Here is an 8,380-nt window from a genome sequence, read left to right on the forward strand (position 1 = left end):
TTTTGCCAGAGACACAGATGAGCAATTTGCAGTTTCTTGCCAAGAAGCTACTGTTCAGCAACTGCAGATGATTGGTAGCTTGAATTGGGAGTTCAACTTGTCCCTGCAACTTCTTCTCATTGGTGCAGCAACCCTAATCAGTATGAACTTGTCAGAGGAGACAAGCCATGAACATGACTCATTGCATGATTATAATTTATAAGTAGACTTTGTGTCACTTTCACTCCGACGCTGCATCTTGTGTTGCGCCTGCCGTTCTCCGCATAAAAGATCCAAAATAGAAGTTTGCCTTCATTGTTTGCCTGGAGATTCAGCAACAGTTGCATCAGGAATCTCAAAAACTTGCCATCATGTCAAACTTGTCCTAAGTTGTTTATCTTTTGCTGCCCAATACTCAGTTCTTGCTTCTATTGACTTACTTGCTAGTTATTTATGCGTGTTTCTTGCTACTACAGTATCAAAGCGCAAATCTGATTCCTTGTGCAGCTATTTCTTTTTTCACTTCGTGAAGCATGCTGAGCACAACTTATCTTTAAATTACACATTATAGAAGCAATTAACACTACATCAAACATGTTAACCATGATTTCCGAAGGAGAAAAATATCCCTGAGAGATGGTAAGAAACTGCCAACCTGTTTCGGTTTTCTGCATCTTCTTTCTGAATATCATAGTTTGTATCTGCATAGCCGGTGTGCCGTCCACCGAATGAGCAGGAGAATCTTTCAGGGAACACTCTACTTTAGCTACTGCTGATTCAAAAGTTTATCTAGTGACATGATTATCATATTAATTTGGATCTTCCGTCACGGTGTTGAAACTGCGATTTCAGTTTTCCAAAAGGCAGTATATTCTTTGGTGATTCAGGGGGCAGATTATGCATAATCATGCTGCTTAAGAGCCAGCATCTATATGTCTTAATTTTATATAAGGAGAGAAGGAGATGATAAACCAGGACAGCTACTCCGGAATTTCTAGAAACTTAGCCGTTGATTTTCAGATACCTCGAAAAATTAAGAACTACACTGAAAACACAAATCCTGTAATCGTTGACACTGGTTATGATTTTTGCTTTGCTTGTCATGTTCTATCCACTTCTTTCTTGTGGTGCGGTTCTAGGTTGCTCCAAATATAAAAGAAGAATGGAATAAAAATTCTAAAGCAATTGTGAATACTGTAATTTAATGGTGCTAGTAGAGCATAGTGCTGTGACGCTGCTACCCATCAACGCAATAAACAGCTTTGTGATCCGTTGGAAATATCTGATTACTACTAACCACAATTGTAATGGAGAGCAAAGATCAACAAGTTGATCATTACGAGACTACTACATGACTCTAGTGAGCCATGACGGAAGCATCAGTATTCAGTATCACTACCTGAAAATCTTGCAGCTGGATGATCTTCTTTCTGAAAATTTTGCAGGTTCGATCTTGACATGGAAACCCCTCTTCTCTGTATAGAAAACACTGAAAAAATGTCACTGCAGCAGGTTTAGAGTCATTAGTTCATGACAAGAGCATGAAGAAACTGTGTGATCATTTAGCAATTTTGTTTCCTCCTAACCATAATTAAACAACCTGTACAAATGTAGCTGTCACACACAGGTCACAAAATGGATGAAGCAAACCTGCTTTTGAGAAAGAGTTAAGTCGCTGTCAGAGGAAAGAACACGAACGGGTTGCTGCGTTCCGTGATGGAACTCACCAGTAGTGCAGTTGGGATCTCCGGAGTTAATCAGCTTGCTTCTGCAACTAGCTTTGCTCTGCAGTTGTGTATTTGTTCACGAACCTCTGAAAATTTTTAGGGTTTTGGTCGCCTTCTCCACGTAGGTCGCCACCACTGTGACGCAGCCAGCTCTGGTGACTGATGAATCTTTAATGAATTCAGCATCTGGATGGCTCTCAGAATCAGTAGCAGATAAAAATGAATCCAAAGTGCAGTAGCAGCAGTGATGCAGGATGTCAGCACACAAACAGCTAGTGCTGATCGAATCAGACTGGGAGTGAGTTGGGCACAAGATGTTACTACAGTATCTTACTAGCATTTTAGCAGGATGCATCTTGAGAATCATAATGATACTGTAGTTTATTACTCCAAAAATTCCTATTATTCTAGTGTTAATTATTGGGCAGCACTAGTAAATTTGCTGTGCTGACATGGACATCTGATTATAATAGAGCACTTGGGGCTGGACTGCATGGCCTGGGCTGAGTACATGAACAGGCTCCATCTCTAATTAATTTCATTTCTCTGTGACATATTTTCCCAACTTGCACAATTGACAAAAAAAAGAGATAATTATTGGTACAAAGCTCAGATCAGAAAGATATAGAGGTCATAGATTGAATAATGATTGATTCATTGCCTGCTCTATGATATCAGGAATCAGGATGCAGTCATATTTTGACAAAGGTAAAAGAAATATAAGTGTCTATTGCACACTAGATTGCCTACAAAAATTTCTCTGAATCAAATTCTTTATCCCTTCCATGAATATAACTCGTGTCCAGTGAAGGACACTTCTAGTGCTACAAAAATCCAAAACAGTAACACAACCATTCGATCAGGTAGTTTTGTTTGGGCATTCCGACGCGAGATGGCCAGCGATGCCACATTCATAACATGTCCGCCTCTTCTTTTTCTTCGCAGGCACAGGGTTTGTGTCATCACTAGCCTTATTTCCATCTGAAGTGGCTGAAGGTATAGTACTTGAGCCACCATAAGATTTCTCCATGTCAGAATTGACTGCAGCAACTTTGTTGGGGCAAGCTGATGAGAGATGACCAGGAATGCCGCATTCATAGCATTTCCGCCTCTTCTTGGAGGGAGCTGAATTTGATTCTTCACCTATTTTATTATCCTCGGGAGTGATAGATGGTGCAGACTTTGTCTCATCATCAGGCCCCTTGTCACTAGAAACAGCATCGCCGGCCTTCTTGTTTGGGCAAGCCGATGAGAGATGGCCAGGAATGCCACATTCATAGCATGTCCGCCTTTTCTTTGACGATGCTGTGACTGAGTCAACATTAGCCTTCTTTTCATCAGAAATGGCTTCAGAAGCCTTCTTATTAGGGCAAGAAGAAGAGATATGACCAGGCGTGCCACATTCATAACAAATCCGTATCTTATTATTTGATGAATCTGGATTTGCATTGCCATTGAGCTTCTGATTGTCCTTCTTGGGGACAGCACATCTAATTCTGACTGGCCGCCCCTTAATCACCTTCTGATCAAGCTTCATTGCAACAGCAACAGATGTACCCTCAGAAAAATCCACATGCACATAGCCTTTGAAATCACCTGTCTCCTTGTCTGTTCCGAATCGGATGGATGAGATTTTGCAATCAGAAAAGAACTTCTTCAAGTCATCCTCTGTTATGTCCCATGCCAGGTTTCCAACATAAACCCTATTGTATCCCTCTATCATCTTTGGTGCAAAATCTTCCTTTTCACGGACAGATTTGTATGGTTGAATTTTCAAAAAAAATCCTCCCCTGTGTAGTCAACAAGAAGGTTATCGCTTATGGTGAAAACAAAAAAGGAAGAAGTAAAGTTCAGAAGCAGATGTGCTTACATATCTGCACCATCAAGAGCCAATGCCCTTTGTGCGGCAGCATCAGTCTGAACAAGAAAAATCGGTCAGGTTTAAATTACCGTTTAAGGAAAAATGGCAAAAAGCATGTTGCCACAGCCAACAAGCCATGTGCATGATTGGCAGTAGTAACAGATTAAAGGAGCACCCAGTGCTTGCATCTAGATGGTTTTGATCCATTGTATGAAATTAAACCAAGCGGCAAACTTGGTCAAAACAATACTATGAGGTGACAACGAGATGCATTGTTACCATATTAGTTACTACAAGACCACAGAGAGGAATTTCTTACATTATTCTGAAACTAAATCATTAATTTCTACAAGACTATAACAGTGCTGAAAACAAGCGAGACTGCATTGGAATGTAGTTAGTTGAAGCAAACTCTTCCAGTACCATCAAAACTATGCACATTCAGACATTTACTGGATCAACAATTATCTTAAGTTATCCGTTAAATTTGTGAGTTGACATCCTTCCTAGAACATAAACAATGGGCTAAAAGGAAGCAAACAAGGTTTTGAGGCTGACCTTAAACGTGAGAATGGCAATGCCCCTGAATTTCCCGCTCTCGGGAAATGTCATGCAATCCACTGATGTGATGCTGCCACATGCTTCAAAGAAACTTCTTATGTCATCCTCGGAGGAATAGTATGGGATGCCCCCAACATACACCTTCTTCGCATTTTTCTCGCTGAAACAAGAATGCAATACCATTACAGAGCTAATCTCAATAAGTCCGACAGACAGCAAGCAGTTAAATAGCTCCATCGCACTTCTTATCAATTCGATGAAGATTCCGCTACAAAGAAACCACCTTTCTAAACTCCAAAGCAATCATTTTACAGCTCCATGTCAGAGTTAAAAAATGGTTGGGCTTCTTAAAGAATATACTTTTATAAACAGACTTGTTTGATCATAACCAACCCAAACGGTCACATAATTTATTCTGAATTGTGGAACAACCTATACTTCAAGCCATGACAAATCAAAATAATGGTAATCTAGGAACAACCACTAGATTTTTACATTGCCTATTAGACCATTTCTACGCAAACAACCACAGCAAATCAGCATGTCATGCTATATTTTCACAAAAACAATTTATTATTAATAACTGTAATTAACACCACTCCTATTAGACTGTTTGCATGCTCACATTCACATCAGACCGACATGCGCTATGCTATTTTCTCTTATCTTTTGACAAGAACGGCATCTCACCATCAATACCAATCGCCATGACATACAAGCGGCAATACAAACAATGAATTGGAATACGAAAAGGACACAATCTTTTGAAGCACCGATTACTCACCTCTCCTCCGACAAGACGGGATCGTCAGATCCAACTGCATGGTCAGCTACTTGCAGCTGCTTCTGGTTCTTCACCTTGGGCTCCGACTTGGGCTTGCGTTTCTCAACCACCTTGGCCGGAACTTGCTCCTCCGCCGCCGCCTCTTCCTCACCCTCCGTTTCCGCCTCATGTTCCTCCTCCTCCTCCTCCGCCGCCGCCTCACCCACTTCGCCCGCCGCCTCCGTCTCCATCAACCTCCTAATCCGCCTCTTCTCCTTCTTCACCTTCCTCCTCTCCTCCCTCCTCAGCTCCACCTCCCTCCTGAACTGCTCCTCCCTCTTCAGCTTCCGCCTCTCCACTGCCTCCATCGGAGTCATCACCTTCTTGGGTCGCTTCGGCCGGACCCGCTTGGACCTGGACGAGGAGACGACCCCCTCCTCCGCCTCCACCTCCCCCTCGGCATCTCCTCCGGGATTCAGGACGACCTCGCGGAGCTTCTGCTTGAGCTTCTTGCGCGCGAGCACCATGGCTGCTGCTCTGCGGCGGCGGCGGCTGCGAGGTTTTTCTCTCTCTTCCTCTCGGGGAAGAAGAAGGGTTTCTAATGGGCCGGGCCTCACGCGGCCCATAACAATTGGGCCCATTTAAGTTGGGCCGGATGATATTTTGGCCCATTTAATTGGGTCCAGTGGGTGAAGTGTACCAAGCCGAGGTGGGAGAGGCAAAACCCTAGCGCGGGTGGAGGCGATGGCCGGGAAGGCGGCGACGGCGACGGCGGCGGAGGCGGCGGCGAGGGTTTACCCGTGGAGGGAGAAGCTTGCAAAGTACAAGGGGGAGCTGACGAAGGGGGTGTGGGGGTACTGGGAGCTCGGGGCATGGAAGCCGCTCGGCCTCAGCGCCCGGAAGCGGGCGCGCCTCAGGAAGGAGGTCCTCCTCGCCGGCGAGGACTGGACCTACGACCCTCCCCGCGGCGAGATGCGCACCAAGCGGAAGGGCCACAAGTGCGACCGCATCTCCGCCGAGAAGTACGCGCGCGCATCCCCTGGATCCCTCCTCCTTTTCGATTGCTTGAATTTGTTGCCCCGTGGCTTGATTTGTTTTGTTGTTTTGATCCCGTGGTTTTCCAGGCGTGCGAACACGGTTGAGCTGATGAAGAAGATGCCCCAGATGCTCCTTGACTACAAGGTTTGATTCCTCATCTTGCCTGTTCTTTTCCATTCTCCACGCTTTGCATTGGTATTACTAATCTTCGTATATTGTAGTATGCATTTCCGAGCTCATTATCATGTCTAGCTATGCATTTGCATGGCTCCAGTTTAGGTGTATTGTTTTATCTGCCAATGTTAACATTTGGCTGCGGTATTTTGCATAATCTTTTCTATTTGTCTATAGATGGCGCAGTATCTCAGTGTCAGTCTTGATCGTATTACTACAAAGTACAAATTCATTCCTTTGGGTTCTTTTATCTAGTATAGTCTTATATATGAGCTGTGGAGAAAAACATGGAGTTTCATAGTTCACTAATTCTGATACATATTTGAGAACCTGTCATGTCACTCATGTCTGGCTTGTCTAACATAAGGGCCTATTTTTCCTGCCTTTTGATCCTTAATTTCTTGTATAACACATGATGATGTTGCTTATATGTTATACCCTATATTGAGAAGATGCTAGGACTTGTTTGCCTTGTATCAGGGCCTGTTTGGCCTAGCTGGATTTCTTAATTTGTCTTATATGCACAAGTTGTTCAGTTCTAATTTAGGCCCTCTCTTACACCTTGTAAAAGAAAATCTAGAGATTGTTTTGCAATATACTTTGGTTCTGTAGCTAGCTTGTATTACTGGCATAATGAAATTCAGAGAGTGTTAGTATTTGTGCCTAATCAGTTGCAAGCATAATCATAAGAAGCTGCGCCTATCAACCTTGTAACGTAAAAACCCATCTACTTAAAGCCCAAAAAAGCCCCTTCAACTAAACATGAGGCATCTAGGTACAGTTTGTGGCATAGTTCAGGTCCTTGATACCTAGCTTATCATTCAGATCAGCATAGTTCCCGTACCTAAGTTAAACATAAGCTTTCTTCTCCAAGTATAAAAAACTGAATTCGGATCAGCTTAGTTCTAATACCTAAGCTAAGCATAAGTCCATATCCAGATAAAAAAAAATCAGCTGCTGGGAGTGGCTTTGTGGTCTTGTAAATTTATTATTGTTGATGCTATCGGACTTGAATAAGCCCAATTAGGCTGTGTTCGGACAGCCTGGTTCCCAACTTTAACAGTGCACACGGCAAACAGAGCGGTCCATTAGCGCGTGATTAATTAAGTATTAGCTATTTTTTTAAAAAAATGGATTGATTTGATTTTTTAAGCAATTTTCGTATAGAAACTTTTTGCAAAAAACGCACCGTTTAGCAGTTTGCAAAGCGTGCGCGCGGAAAACGAGGGAGAGGGGTTGGGAAGAAGGGGTGCCGAACACAGCCTTAGCAAGCTTATGAGATTAGCATAGATGTTTCCAAGTAGTCCACTTGAGGTCTGAGTCCTTGTATGGATGGGCTAAGAATTTGAACTTTCATTCTGGTCCATTGATTTCTTTACAATTGCCTGTCTCTATTTGCCTTTTCATCCATAAACTACCAATGGGTTAATTTAGGTATTCTTGCTTTCCAATTCCAAAATAAGGCCACTAGTTTTAGTCAAAATGATTTCAAGCTGGTATTCTCAAGACTAAGTACAGTGATGCTTATGCTAGCGTCAGTTAATTGAATACTCCCTCCGTCTCATTTTAAGTGCAGTTGTGGGTTTCCGTGTCCAATGTTTGTCATCCGTCTTATTTGAAAAACTTATGAAAAAATTAAAAAAAAGTGACACATAAAGTACTATTCATGTTTTATCATCTAATAACAATAAAAATACTATTCATAAAAAAATTTCAAATAAGACGTACAGTCAAACGTTGGACATAGAAACCCACAACTGCACTTAAAATGGGGCGGAGGGAGTATTACTGTAATATGCCTTGGCAAAAATATTGAATATCTAACTGGCTGTTCTTTGCTCTTGTGTACTTGATTTTTTTGTTTCTTCAGAAACGTAGATGGGAGAAAAAGATGAAAGAGGAGGAGAGTGGAAAGAGCTGAGCTCAAGCTACTCGATAAGAATGCTGCTCTGCCTAAATAAGTTTGAATCTGATATAGTGGCTTCAAATGATGGCTGGAGGTGATCTGTTTCTTTCCCTTGTTGGCCACCAGCTTTCCTGCTGCCTAAGGCACTTTGTAGTGCTGATATTTGATTGCTTCTATAGTTCCCAACACTTGGGTCAATGAATCATGATCTTACCCAGGCTCAACTTCAATTGAACTGACTTCTTTCTTGTTATGGATCAACTATGATAGCACTTCTGTTGAATTTGTTCATCATGTATCATATTCACACCATTTGGTGACTGTTTCGTTAGGGAAGATGATGTTTCCTGCTGTGATGATCTCAGCCGATA

General features: G+C 42.4%; 2 protein-coding genes across 2 annotated transcripts; one reads left to right on the forward strand and one right to left on the reverse strand.

Annotated features, from left to right (window-relative positions):
• Positions 1–2,318: 2,318 nt before the first annotated feature.
• Positions 2,319–5,447, reverse strand: LOC4337610 (phragmoplastin interacting protein 1). The gene is made up of 4 exons (XM_015784933.3): positions 4,913–5,447; positions 4,126–4,288; positions 3,577–3,623; positions 2,319–3,496 (listed from the first exon to the last, which is right to left on the reverse strand). Exons 1-4 carry the CDS (start codon positions 5,416–5,418, stop codon positions 2,566–2,568), a joined length of 1,647 nt encoding a protein of 548 aa, XP_015640419.1. The 5' UTR covers positions 5,419–5,447; the 3' UTR covers positions 2,319–2,565.
• Positions 5,448–5,592: 145 nt separating this feature from the next.
• LOC9269365 (uncharacterized) lies at positions 5,593–8,380 on the forward strand. The gene is made up of 3 exons (XM_015784934.3): positions 5,593–5,913; positions 6,016–6,073; positions 7,974–8,380. Exons 1-3 carry the CDS (start codon positions 5,636–5,638, stop codon positions 8,022–8,024), a joined length of 387 nt encoding a protein of 128 aa, XP_015640420.1. The 5' UTR covers positions 5,593–5,635; the 3' UTR covers positions 8,025–8,380.

This window comes from Oryza sativa, chromosome 5 (assembly GCF_034140825.1).
Source record: "Oryza sativa Japonica Group chromosome 5, ASM3414082v1".
Classification (NCBI taxonomy): domain Eukaryota; kingdom Viridiplantae; phylum Streptophyta; class Magnoliopsida; order Poales; family Poaceae; genus Oryza; species Oryza sativa.

What these genes read in the sequence shown, in the direction of transcription:
- LOC9269365 (XM_015784934.3), top strand. Translation starts at nt 5,636, where the DNA reads ATGGCCGGGAAGGCGGCGACGGCGACGGCGGCGGAGGCGGCGGCGAGG. An exon ending in GACCGCATCTCCGCCGAGAA is followed by an intron (nt 5,914 to 6,015) that starts GTACGCGCGCGC and finishes GTGGTTTTCCAG; the next exon opens with GCGTGCGAACACGGTTGAGC. An exon ending in AGATGCTCCTTGACTACAAG is followed by an intron (nt 6,074 to 7,973) that starts GTTTGATTCCTC and finishes TTGTTTCTTCAG; the next exon opens with AAACGTAGATGGGAGAAAAA.
- LOC4337610 (XM_015784933.3), bottom strand. Translation starts at nt 5,418, where the DNA reads ATGGTGCTCGCGCGCAAGAAGCTCAAGCAGAAGCTCCGCGAGGTCGTC. An exon ending in TTGCCATTCTCACGTTTAAG is followed by an intron (nt 3,624 to 4,125) that starts GTCAGCCTCAAA and finishes TTTCTTGTTCAG; the next exon opens with ACTGATGCTGCCGCACAAAG. An exon ending in GCTCTTGATGGTGCAGATAT is followed by an intron (nt 3,497 to 3,576) that starts GTAAGCACATCT and finishes TTGACTACACAG; the next exon opens with GGGAGGATTTTTTTTGAAAA.